Consider the following 14,060-nt stretch of genomic DNA (forward strand, 5'->3'; position numbering starts at 1 on the left):
AGTGCTATTTCGATCGATTCAACTTACGATGATACTTGGAATATGGTGCCCTGTTTCGTCCACACTCTCCTGCGATGACTCATGCTGCTGCTGGTCAACATCGGAACTGGGACTCTCCTTGATTATCCGGATGTTATTTCCAGCTCCTCCCGCTGCCCCAGCGAGTGACGCCAGCGCACTATGACTAGTGCTGTACGATATGTTATCAACCTGTTGCTGTATATGTAGATGGGGTACGATATTTATCGTACCATCCGCATTGGTACCGTGCTCATCCTGCTGTTGCTGTTGCTGCTGCTGGTGATGATGCTGCTGCTGTTGCTGCTGTTGAATGCGGTCGGTAGAGAGAGACCCCGAACCTGTGGAGGTTTTCCTCAGTCGCTTCCGTCGCGCCGCCGGTGACATGTTGGTGGTGGGGGAAGGTGTCCTTCGAAGCTGGGGCTGCTGAGCCTGTAACTGCTGATGGTACTGCTGCTGCTGGGTTTGCTGCTGCTGGGCGACTGCCTGCTGCTGCTGAGATTCTGCGCTTCCCCATATCGAGTCCGGGGCGCCCGTTCCACCCGGACCCAGGCCGGCGCCCACTAGATCCGGGTGTTCAAGTTTTCCGGGATCGGCCTTACAAACTGCGGAAGCGTCCGGCATTTCCGCAAGGCCTTTGATCTTTAGCATTTCTGCCGTTTTTAGCACCTGGGGTAGCTGTTCGGTAGAGACATTCACCTCCCCGTAGTACATGAAATCTACCATCGTCTTGAGGTCATTGTACTGCACGTCCTTGAGTATCACGATCGGATGCTGGCAGGGGTTCGCAGTGAACAAGGACTGAAATGAAGAGATAAGGACAGCGTTCAGTAACGAACGGAATAGTTTCTTACATACGAAACATATGGAACTGAATAGAAATTAAAATTAATGATGGCCATGGTTTTCTATAATATTAAATAATGTATATTAGGGTGCTAATGAATGTATGGGAAAAAATCGACCCTAAAATTTCAAAAAGTTACCATATAAAAAATATTCACCACATCGAAAAAACACCCTATGCCAAATTTCAGCTCAATCGGACTTAAGGGAGAGTGACGCAAAGCGGGCAAAGTTTGAGTTTTTTTTTTAAATCGAAAATCACCCAAAGAGGGAGTAAAGGAAATCGGGGTTTTCGAAAAAAACAAATTTTCGATGCCAAATTAAGACATGGCATGAAACGTCGAGTCATCTCGTGTCATCTCGAAAAAAAATTTCTTGTCAAAAATCGGCACTCTGGGACTTTAGTTTTTTTTTCGGAATACGAAACGAAAAGAATGCTTTAGGGTGCCAATAAAAATAATTATCTCGATTTTTCATTCGGAAGTTTCTACGAAATGTTGATTTGCACGATAATATACCCTATTCAAAATATAAGCTCATACGGACATCATTTACTGGAGTCGCAGACGTTAAAATTTGAGTTTTTTGAAACCCGAAAAATCACCGGAAATCGGAATTTAAAAAAAAACTATTTATGCGAAATGTCTTGAAACTGCATGACACGTCGAGATTTACTGTTATCCTAAAAAAAATTATTTTGTCAAAAATCGATATTTCAGGCGGAAAACGACCAGGTGCCAAGAAAAACATTTGTGTTTGACAAAAAAAAATCGAGATTACTGTAAATCTCGACGAGTAATTCAATTCTAAGACATTTGGCATCATATTTTTTTAAACCTCGATTTTTGGTGATTTTTCGTTTTTCAAAAAAAAATTCAAATTTATACGTTTTGTGACAACAGTAAATGAAGTCCGAATGAGCTAATATTTTACATAGAGTATATTATCGGTTTATTTTCACGCGAATTTCGGAATTTTACGCGGCACGTATCAATCGCGTAAAAATTCAATATTGCTAATTGATGTGACATTTCACGAAATAAGTTTGTATTGTATCACTGATTAGTAGCTGAGAAATTAAAGGAGATACAGCTATCATGATTGGTTAATCAGTTGTTAGAAATGAGTTGCATTTTAAACTAATAATTCACTGTTTGTTCGATTTTTACACGGATTTTCAAAATTACCCGGTTTATTGTTATGCGGATTTTGGAATCTACCCACTTTTTTACGCTGATTTTGGAATTTACGCGGTTTATGTTTACGCGGCACGTATCCCCCGCGTAAAAAGCGACTCCAGTGTAAAAACAATACTATCGTATTCTAGACACCATTCCCCGTTATTTTTCTATAATTTCCTAACTACACTGCGTTTCATAACTATAAAACAACTAAATTTTTCTGTGTTTTCAGAGATGTATAAGTAGTCGGTTGAATTGAAGTATATAGTGTAGAATACAATAACTATCATCATGTATAAAATAGGTCATTTGAACTTTATTGTTGTGTTTAGGCGCGAAACATTCAAAAAACTAAAATTCCAGTGTTTCATAATTATAGAACCAGATGAAAAAACTCTCACTCCTCTACAAAATTAACGTCGATGTAACATGAATTACAATAAGTTTCTAATTCGTAGGTCATCTTTAGTTTTCAATCAGTTCAAATAACCCATTTGGGGTGGTTTCGACCATGCTGCGCCATGTTGTAGTGTGTATCTCATTCTACACAGAGGATACTGCTCATTTAAGCTCTTCAAATCACTTATACTGCTTGTAAGCTGCGTCTACTATTCGTACGATCACTCCTCATAAGTTTTTGATAGGATATTGATTTGGTAAACAAGCTGACAAATCCGAAATCTGAAGCCCCTATTCATTAAACCATGCCATAACCTTCCGGATTTTATTTATTTAGATTTATTTATTTAGGTTTAGATTTATTTGGATTCATTTAGATTTAGATTTATCACATAGTTTTTGAAGCAAAAACAGTAGTAAATGATTCTGAAGTACTTCATTGCACTTCTGACTGTTCATTCGTGTTGAGCCTTTTTGAGAAAATTCTCCTCAAACCATGAAAATCCCATATCCAAAGCTGCGGGTCCAAAAACTAATGTGCAAGCTAGTTCCAGGTGTTTCACTATTTTAGGAGAACTTCTCAGATAAAAAGAAATACTGAAAGAACTTACGGAACGTGTCATGTAATTTTTCAACTCGTAACATTGCAGGCGGCAGTTTGATGGTTTGAGGAAAATATTTTCAAAAAGGCCTGTTTCAGATAGCTTTTCATCAACACCAATGCACAGTCAGAAGTACAATGAAGTACTTCAGAATCATTTACTTATGTTTTTGCATCAAAAACAACGTGATAATTGGGTAATTTGGCATCAATTCATAAAATCTGGAAAGTCATGGCATGGCATTCTGGACTGGTCAGCTTGTCTATCAGATCAAAATCCTATCAAAAATTTATAAGGAGTGATCGTACGAATAGTAGATGCAGCTTACAAGCAGTAGGGGAGATGGGGTAAGACGGACATGTTAAGGAAAACTTCAATTGTATCTTCGGAAACTCATGTTTTAAAAAATTTAAAAGCAGTTTCTCACAGTTCAATATACTGGTTTTCGAAATGACTGGCCAAATATTTTATAAAAATATGTTTTCCATGTTTTTTTACTGAAAATAAAACAAGCCGAAAAGTAGAACATTTTTTTCGGTGCGGGTATAATGGACATGTAGTGGGGGGATATGGACAGGTTCATAATATACGAAGCGTAGAGGTTTATCGCTCGCGAGAGGAATAATTTGACTCTCTCTCAGTATTTGTGCGTTCAGTAACTGAAATAGAACAAAAAGAGAAAGCAATATAAAAAAGAGTTCAATATTCTTCCCTTTACTTTCCATCATGCATTGGATGTGATCATGGATGTGACTGTCGATTTCAATCCCACCAGTGCAATAATTTCAATAATTTAAATTTATCACTTACGAATGAATTACTTTTCCCTACATACCTAATATCGCTTCTCTGTCAACTCACAAACCGAAGTACAGGGTGCGGCAACATAACTTACTTTTTTTTTAAACTCAATAAAAACTATTGTGTGCATCGGAAAATATTTATTTATTTTTTATAATGTAGGTACATGTCTAAAGTTTTTATTTACATTGTTTTGAAGATCAAATCTGTTAGGTGACGTACCACATTCTCCACACATTGCGTAAACCGATTTCTGGCGTTTGTCATGACTCTTGTTAGCATAGCAGGTGTTATGTTGGCAATTTCTTCTTGGATGTTGGTCTTCAAATCTTGTAGGGTTCTTGAACGGTTCACATAACCACGGGATTTCAAAAAACCCCATTGAAAAAAATCACAATGGGACAAATCTGGAGAGCGTGCCGGCCGTTCCAAATCGCCTCTAATTGAGATAAGGCGCTCTGGAAAGTGTTCCCTCAAAACAGCCATCGATGCTCTTGAAGTGTGTGCTGTTGCACCGTCTTGTTGGAACCTAGTGTCCCCCAAATCCAAATTTTCTAGCCGTGGGGAAAAAAATTGTAGCATGTTTACATACCGGTCCGAATTCACTGTCACTGTAACCTCATTTTCCTCAAAAACCAGGGACCAATAATTCCAGCTAAGGAAATTGCACACCACACTGTGACTTTGAGTGAATGCAAAGGCTTTTGATGCAATTCTCGAGGGTTGGTGTCAGCCCAGTAGCGCATGTTTTGTTTGTTAACCGACCCACACAAATGAAAACGGGCTTCATCGCTAAAAAAACAATAGCATCCTCGGGAACGACATCAAGAAGACGCTCACACGCCTTCATCCGAGAATTGAAGTCACGTTCTGAAAGTTTTTGCACTATCGCCATCTTATAGGGATGAAAATGAAGATCATCACGAAGAATTCTTCTCACAGAACGATCGGACAGTCCAAGGGCAGATGCGTATTTGCGCGCAGAACGCCGTGGCGATCGCAACATTGACGCTCTCACTGCTTCAATGTTCTCTCCATGTTCAGTCTTCACAAAATACATGACACGTCTATCTCAATAATTTGCCAAATTTTATTACTTCTCAAATACCTGTCAGATCGATTTCAATATTTGATATGCCTCGAACATGAATATGCATCGAAAAAGATTTTCAAATTCAATTACCATTTCCATTGGATGTCGTCTGTGTATCGTTGCAGGAAAATTTTCAGCTCATGTACAGTGATTTGCCTCTAATTGGACATACCGAGGCACCACTCAGTGTCGCATTAGAGGCGATTGTGACTTATAATTGGACTTATCAACAAACACAACACCATGTGAAAAACAAGTTAAAACAGGAAAATCATTGAAAATCTAACGAATAACTATTACAAAAATAGTTGGAAAAGGGTTGAAAACACTTTATCGTGTTGGAGGAACTTGCACAAAGGATGTTTAGAAAAATGTTCAATTAGAGGATCAAAAGTCCAATTATCCATGTCGCATTACAGGTCTGTTAAATTATATGCAAATCACTGTTTAATGTATCATGTAATGAAACAACAAAACACGCCATTGGTTGACCCAAACATTCAATAACTCGCATCCGAGCTACGCGCATCACTGCTGTTTGCTGAATCTTCTGCAGATGGAGAAAAGATGAAATTGAACAAAAACTCACCTGAAAATAGGAACTACACGCTGATAGTACCACTTTGTGGGCCTGCAGCTGTCGGCCCTCGGCGGCCAGTGTGACGTCTACGAGGCTTTCACTGTGCAGCAAGGAAGAAAACACGGAGATGAAGTTTGGCTGGTGATTGTTCCAACGTAGACAGTACTGCTGCACCGACATCGTGGCTGCCGAGTTCCACCAGCGTATCTTCGTTCCCGTGGCCAATATTAATTGCAGACGCGAGAAGCACTAGTGTTTGGCAGCGCCACGCTGCTGAAAGTAAATGTGGAAAGCAAGAAAAACACAATAAATGAAAACGGCATATTTACATTTATGCTCACTAACGCATTGTACAAATTCCTCACATACTTATTATTATTAGTAGGAGAGCAAAGCACAGAGTGAGAAATGAAAACAAAATCTGTTATGACGGAAGAAGCAAGGTGGCAAGGTCATAATTGTTCGCTGAGTCACGATTAAATACCGGCATACACACGCTAAACACGCTTTTTTCGATTCGTTATCTATGAGCAATTCGTATGCATACGGTTTGTTATTATTAACACGCTTTTACGTATAGGTTAAAGAGAGAAAGAGAACATAACGTTGCCACACACATCTTCAATGGCGTACGAACAAAGCGAACATGGGAGACACGCGACAATGTTTTGTTATCGATCTTCCTATGTCACAGCCTTCGCAATTCGAGAGGTTATGAAACGTTGTTATGAAGAGGAGTTATGGGTAGGAGATTTTTTTATTACTACCATACTTTCGTTCTGTTTATGCTCTGTAACGTTCCAATTAAAAACAAACCGCAAAACAAGTGTCTGCGTCCTCGCTTCGATACAAAGCCTCGTGTGCACTTACATTACGTCGTATATTGTTTGCGGACGAAGTTGAATGTGGATAAATGAAAAAAAATACCCACAAAATATCGTCATTTTGTTTTCATTGCTGTCGTTATGAAATTATTGAAATAAATATTCTGTTACAACTAAGATGTATGATTCTGGGGTGCGCTATTTTTGATGCATTCTGCATAACAGCATAGCTGAAAATCTAAAATGACTCCAATCAGGGGTATGACTAAAACGTCAAATCGCTTATATTGCCAATGTACCCAATATTGCTGCGGTTCACTGACATTTTGGTTCTGTCAATTACTGTTGTTTACATCTCGGTCCAATTATATAGTCGAATAGTGGCTAACTTTAAACTCCATCTTAAATGTGAACACCTCCATGTGAAACCGAAATATGAAAATCGCTCATGCAGTTATAAATAAAGCATACTATCACCGTGATTTCAACGATTTCAATCCTCGCAAATGATTTGTTGGTAAACAAATGACGCCATATTGATGTTGATTTTGGGTAGCCTATATGATGTCTAACCCCTGACTCCAATAGCTATGGCTAACGTTTGCCTTGAAAAAAAATTAAAAAATCACACGCACTGACGAAACTACCCATGCTGCAGAAGAAGAGAAGTGGTATTTTTTTTTTTGAAATTCTTTATTTTTGAGACTTTCAGTCTCCTGGGCTAGGTCGTCTCAGAGAAGTGGAACATGAGAGAAAAAAGTGGCAACGATTTGTGGCAAGAAAATGAAAACAGTGGAAAAATGGACAGATGGTTTACGCTCTAAAAATTTTTCCCGATCGGTCTAGGGTTTTCCCGGGTTGGAAATTCGCTCGACATCTCATGAAATAAATACGATCAGTTAGTGGCTTATATTGTTCTTTCGATTAGAAATCTATGTCTGCGAGATAAGCAGTCCGTTTTCATTTCAATTTAATTTGCTTGATTTGTTGATTTAAAATGCAAATACCGCAATAATTCGTCTCGCTCAAACCATTGTAGGAGAATGAGGTGGAACCATCATCATTTTATGATTAAAACAAGAACAATTGAGGAATACTATCGTTAAATGAAATTGGTGCACTTTTCCTAGATCTCCTAGATCTGGAAAAAAACATTCGATACCATTGATAACGAAATACTACCAAAAACCTAATCTACATTGTATCCGAGACGACGGCAACGATCATGTGCATGGTTACCTCTCTGATAGTCAATGATTCGTAAATGTAAGACAAAAAGTACACTGTGTCCTGTGTTATATCGAACCTCTGATAATATTGTTTTAAAATTATAGCAGGAGCCTGTCATTCATAAGAACAGCAGGGTGTAGGGTCTCGATAGATGTAATCACCCCTAGACAAGATCGAAACTAGAATGTACTGTCCCTTACGCAGTAGGTGTCCTATCCCTTGCACACCAGATGTCACATCCCTGGTTTAGGAAAATTGAGAGAATACAGACAGTACAGAAAAGACCTTCCAAGGACGTGTTTGTGGTTTTTTTTTTTTTTTTTTTTTTTTAAAGAGGTGAGGAACGCTCTACCAGCCTTACCTGGGAAGGGTTAACCCAGACGTCGAGTGGAGATCGCACCCACAAAAACCAAGCCCTCTACTCGTTGCCTTATTCCCCCTGGGACCACATCTAGGCGACTACTTCAGGGGGCGGCTGTGCTCATGCACTTCTCGAGTTTTCAACGCTAACTCGCGTTGTCCTTCCCTTTTTCTCAATATTTTTTTCTTTCCATTCGTTATTAATTCCACTGCGCTGATGTCCTCTTCGCAGGCATTTTGAATTTACCCGTCGAGACGTGAACCGATTAGGAATTGCCCTCCAACTTGACGCGCAACCCGTCACAGCCACCCTCGCGGGGTTTCTCACCTGTCGAGACGTGAACCGATTAGGAAGCGCCCTCCAACTTGACGCGCGCCCCGTCACAGTCACCCTCGCAGGATTTCTCTTCCCAACGGAGCGCCGATTAGGCAGTGCCCTCCAACCTGACGCGCACTCCGTCACAGCTACTCTCGTGGGGTATTCACCATTTTGATCGTGGCTTCATCCTTGATGCTCGTTCCTTCGAAATGTTCGCGGTGTTCCTCCATCCAGGCCACGATCAGGCGTTGTCAGGCAGGCCTTTTGCTGTTCTCCGCGGCAGTACCCGTTTACCTGTCGAGACGTGCACCGATTAGGAAGCGCCCTCCAACTTGACGCGCGCCCCGTCACAGTCACCCTCGCAGGATTTCTCTTCCCATCGGAGCGCCGATTAGGTAGTGCCCTCCAACATGACGCGCACTCCATCACAGCAGCTCTCGTGGGGTATACACCAGTTTGAAGACGCCCTCCTTGACACTCACTCCGTCGTAGTTATTAAATCGGCATCCGTTTACCTGTCAAGACGTGCACCGATTAGGAAGCGCCCTCCAACTTGACGCGCGCCCCGTCACAGTCACCCTCGCAGGATTTCTCTTCCCAGCGGAGAGCCGATTAGGTGGTGCCCTCCAACACAACGCGCACCCCGTCACAGCTACTCTCGTGAGGTACCATCTCTTGCAACAGCCGTCGCCATTGTTCACCTTTCACCGTCGGACGTTGTCAGCACTTTGGTCAGCCCTCCACCTTCGCTGCAGCTCCGACATGATTTGTGTGATTGCACTGCTCACGGCATTCCAGATCATCTCGTCGCGACACATCTCCTCCACAATATTCCCGACATGAAGTGCAGGCAGCCCCTCGCGCCTTTCGGTGAACCTGGGACAGACAAAAACGACGTGCTCCGGTGTTTCCTCCATATCTCCACACTCCGGACAGAGGGGTGAAACTGCGTGCCCGAACCGGTGTAGATATTGCCTGAAACAGCCATGCCCAGACAGAAACTGCGTCAAGTAAAAGTTAACTTCACCGTGTTTCCTGTTCAACCAGGTCGAAAGTACCGGTATCAGCCTGTACGTCCATCTACCATTTTCTGCCGTATCCCATTCATACTGCCATTTGTCCAACGACTCCGCTTTCATCAATTTCCGGATACCTCTGCTTTCCCGTCGCTTGTAGCACTCGCTATCTTCCGCCAGAGTGATGCAGATGGGAATCATTCCGGCGATTACACACACAGCATCTGTCGAAATGGTCCTATAAGCACTTACGACTCGCATGGCCATGAGTCGGAATGTGCTGTTCAGCTTCCTCCGATTTCGGTGGGTTTCCAGAGCCGCCAACCAGGCAGGGCCACCATACCTCAGTATCGACGAAGATACACTTGCCAAGAGACGCCTCTTGCTGCTGCTTGGGCCAAAGCTATTTGGCATGATCCTCGCCACCACGTTGATGGCCTTTGACGCCTTCCCACATGCATAGTCGACGTGCTGGTTGAAGTTCAGCCGGTCGTCGATCATGACTCCGAGGTACTTCACCGCCCGCTTCGAAACGATGGTATGTCCTCCGACCGATACCTCTGCCCGCAGCACTGCCTTACGATTGCTCACTAACAGCACCTCGGTTTTGTGATGTGCCATCTGGAGCTTTACGCTGTCCATCCAACTACCGATCATGTCTACAGCCTCAGTCGCCAACATTTCCACCTCCTGAAGCGTCTCGCCGATTACCGTTGTTACGATGTCGTCCGCGAAGCCCACGATCTCCACACCTCTGGGTAGCTTCAGCCTTAGAACACCGTCGTACATCGTGTTCCAAAGCGTAGGACCTAGGATGGAACCTTGTGGAACTCCCGCCGAGATATTCTTCACTATCTGTCCCCTGTCTGTGTTGTATACCAGGATCCGATTCTGGAAATAACTCCTCAGTATCCTGTACAGGTAGCTAGGGACCTTCAATCTGTGTAGCGCCTCGGCGATGGCCTCCCAGCTGGCACTATTGAAGGCGTTCTTCACGTCAATCATAATCACCGCGCAGTAACGGTCGCCTCTTCGTTTTTGTTTAAGCGAGACCTGAACTTTCTCGATAACTGTCCGAATAGCGTCCACTGTCGACTTTCCTTTCCGGAACCCGAACTGCATTTTCGACAATCCGTGGTCATCCTCCGTTCATTTCACCAGTCTGTTGAGAATAACCCTTTCCAAGAGCTTTCCCAAAGTATCCAACAAACAAATAGGCCTATACGACGCTGGATCTCCAGGTGGCTTTCCTGGTTTCGGGAGCAGCACCAACTTTTGTATCTTCCATTCCGCAGGGAAGAGACCGTCATCCAGGCATTTCTGCAGCACCACCCTAAACATGTCGGGGAAAGCAAGGATCGCCGATTTCAGGGCCACATTGGGGATTCCGTCGGGGCCGGGTGCTTTTTTCAACTTTAGACCTTTTGCCACCGCGATGAGTTCTTCGTTGGTGACTTGTGCGTTCTCTGCTTCGTCCTCACCGTACAGTGTGGGTGGCCACGTCGGTGGGTCGTGCTGCGGAAAGAGTCCATTCACAATGACCTCGAGTTTTTCCGGACATAATTCCATGGGAGTCGTTGAACTACGGAATTTCGCCATCACGATTCGATATGCTTCACCCCAAGGATTTGCGTCGACGTCTCGACACAGTGTTTGTGGTATCGGATAGAATCTGAAAGAATGAATTTGCTTTGCAATTTTGTGGAATAATTGGTGTTTATTAATTCAGCCATTCCATGCCAAATCGATGTAGTTTTGTTCCTTATCGAAAAATATTAGACACGTTTTTCTTTTTCCAAATATTAAAAAATGATCGACATATTAAGTCAATGCGCTAGTCTTCTTCTATAAATCTATGATTCTTTTGAAAAACATTTTGAATATCTTGGAGTTCATTATATAAATTACCTAGAAAAAAAAATCTCCCTCATCTGCAGCATTTTGGAGAGAGTATTCACTTTTACGCCACAGAGAACTCTAATCGATTTCAATTTTGCATGCATGCATTCACAACTGTTGTACGAAGTAATAATGTGGAATCATGTATGCGAAACAAAACTCAAGATATTACAATCATTGCAAAATCGATGCTTGTAAATAATACACAGGCGGGACTCGATTATATACAATTCTAGACCCGATTATGTACAGTTATTTTTTTTCTATTTCAAATATGATTTATTATTCGTGGCCGAATGGTTAGCGATACACATTATTATGCAGGGGGTTCGGGTTCGATTCCCGTTCCGGCGAAAATTCCCGGGGTTTGTTTCGCCGAAGAATTTTTTCCCGACTCAGCATAGTGCCAGAAGATCGTAGAACCTCTGTGTTGCTTCAGAAGTGAAAGTAGGCGCTTTTGGAGGCATTCTCTAAGGTGCATCTTTCCAATAACCCATGTTTCTGGAAAAAATAGCATACCTTTTTACTCTCATGTAACGCTATGACATTGGGCCTAATCACGAACGTCACTTCACGGTGAGAACGAAGTGAATTGTATACAACGTTATTACGGCTGCCACCGTGTGTGTAGAATCCGCAAGAGTTCATCCGTCGTGACAACTTTGATGAACTCGGTGTTATTATGAATACCACGATACTGTCATGCAGTCTTCAGAATGCAACTCGGTGCTGATGCGCAACAAGATTTTTGTAGCCAGTTGAGCTCCCACTCCTTGTACACACGTGCGCTCTGGCGAATGAGCACGCTCCGAAACACAGATGAAATGTTTGGTTGTCAGCGCCGTTCTATCGCAGAGATTTGCGCCCAGTGTTAAACTGAAAATTTTTTGTTTCTATTTTTAGAATTATACTAACAAAGAGTTGCAACAGTGGCAATGGATGCCACTGGCCCAAAACGGTATAATAGTGTGAGAGAAACAATAATCAATAATCTCTGATTAGAAAGAACGATCATTATGATTGATTATGTGTTAATGTATTAATGTATTATAATTAAGTATTATAATAAATAATTCAATATTATAATATTGATTTGTTGATATTTTAAGTGTAAAATAATAAGTGTAAAGCCTTCGCAACTGTTAGACGAGACCCAAATCAGGACGATAGTTATAACGAATAAGGCAATTGCTTTTTTTCTTTTTACGTAGTAACGGGTGTTAAATAAAAAATGAGAATTTTTTCAATCATATATAAAAAAAATATTTTTTTTCATCTATTTCAGTATTTTTTATTAATAACATAATGTATTTTCTTCAAAAAAATGTCAGTGAATGTTTGAGTAAGGGCCGTGGTGTGCTGTTCGACGCAACTTTGTCGCGATGCTCTCACAAGAACGTTGTACGGCACTTACGTCCATTTTCCGGATACAATTCCGGATTCTTGTAGTCAGTTGCTTCGTGTCCTTGGCCCTCCAATTGTTTTTATACACTAGGGCACTGAGTGAGCCAAAGAAATCCTCTATTGGGCGGCACTGGGGCAAGTTTGTTGGGTTACGATCTTTCGGCACGAACAGTATCTTTTTCTACTCAAGATACGCCAGCGTCTTCTTGGTGTAATGGGAAGACGCCTTGTCCGGCCAGAAGAAGTACTTCCCATCCGCGTGATGCTCGTTCAGGAACGGCAGCAGATTTTTATCGAGGCACTCTTCTCGATAGATTTGTTGGTTGATTGCCAGACCGCTCGGTTTAAACCAAGGCTTTGAAATGCCCCGGTCGGAAATAGTGATGTACAACATAACATTTTTTTCAAACTTGTGCTTTAACTTGTATTTCACTTCAGGCGGTGTGGATGACTTGTCGCTGGAGTAGTAATTATCATTTCCTGGAATATGCGTTTTGGACAGCGGAAAATAGCTTTCGTCGTCCAGAACGAAAGACATCCCGCGGTATTTTTTGGTCATCCACCGACACTGTGATTTAACCGTCTCAATCTGCTCCTCCGTGTACTCCGGTGACCTCGTCTTCTTCCTACAGACGATTCCTTCCATCTTGAGGGTCCGATGGATCAATACGTGGGAGCAGCCATATTTCCGACCGGCGTCACGCAGGCTGGTTGCGTCCTTGTTGTCAAACAGCTTCTTTAACGATGTCTTCCTCTGCTTCGTCATTATCGTCACCGGACGACCACTTCCGACCTTCCGCTCTACGTTCAGGGAACTCAGGATACGATATACCGTACTGACAGGTACATTTTCTTCCTTAAAATGTGCCACCGTGAACTTTTTTCCTTGCTGGAAATGCGTTTCGTAGAACCGTACAATGCGTTCGCGGAGCACGTGCTGTTTCGACGCCATCTTTGCTTTGACTAAATTCAAACTAGCAAAACCAAACATGCCTACTGTTTCTAGGGAGCCCAAAGAGCAATTTTCTTGGAGAAAGAAAATTTTACGCTCTTTATTTGAGTTACTGAAAGGTATTGAAAAAAATCTCATTTTTTATTTAACACCCGTTAGATATTTTCAACGATATTGGTTTGAAGACATACTTTGAATGAAAGAATATTAGAAAAATGAGTCTATCATTGAAAAGCATTCACAAAGCATTGTTTTCAAATTCTCAAGTTCTTTTTCCATAATTTTGATATACGTCTAAAGAAAATCTGAATCACTGCCTGCTTTTTGCAAATTCCTTGAAGCCCATTGGATGTTTTATATGAAGATTATGCTTCTGACCGACGATGCTGATTACTTTCCGTTTAAACAATTAAATCAAATCGCATGTCCCGTATATTAAATTACACGAGAATGGGAAGGATAAGAGGATTAAACTTCAGAATCCCATATGGGAGTAGCTCAGATTATACTGAACGTGAGGTGGGTGAATTTGGGTT

General features: G+C 41.9%; 1 protein-coding gene across 5 annotated transcripts in view; it reads right to left on the reverse strand.

Moving 5' to 3' along the window:
• The window catches only part of LOC129764367 (protein tramtrack, beta isoform), a 95,192-nt gene that overhangs the window by 67,971 nt on the left and 13,161 nt on the right, over positions 1-14,060 (reverse strand). For 3 of the 5 annotated variants that reach the window (XM_055763365.1, XM_055763362.1, XM_055763360.1), the window contains exons 2-3: positions 5,530-5,793; positions 28-819 (exon numbers count right to left, since the gene is read on the reverse strand). In XM_055763365.1, coding sequence (XP_055619340.1) covers positions 28-819; positions 5,530-5,700 — 963 coding nt within the window. In that variant the 5' untranslated portion in view covers positions 5,701-5,793. The remainder of the gene's footprint in view (positions 1-27; positions 820-5,529; positions 5,794-14,060) is intronic. The other 2 variants (XM_055763364.1, XM_055763361.1) reach the window with 1 other exon arrangement.

The sequence above is a fragment of the Toxorhynchites rutilus genome, chromosome 2 (genome assembly GCF_029784135.1).
Source record: "Toxorhynchites rutilus septentrionalis strain SRP chromosome 2, ASM2978413v1, whole genome shotgun sequence".
NCBI lineage: Eukaryota > Metazoa > Arthropoda > Insecta > Diptera > Culicidae > Toxorhynchites > Toxorhynchites rutilus.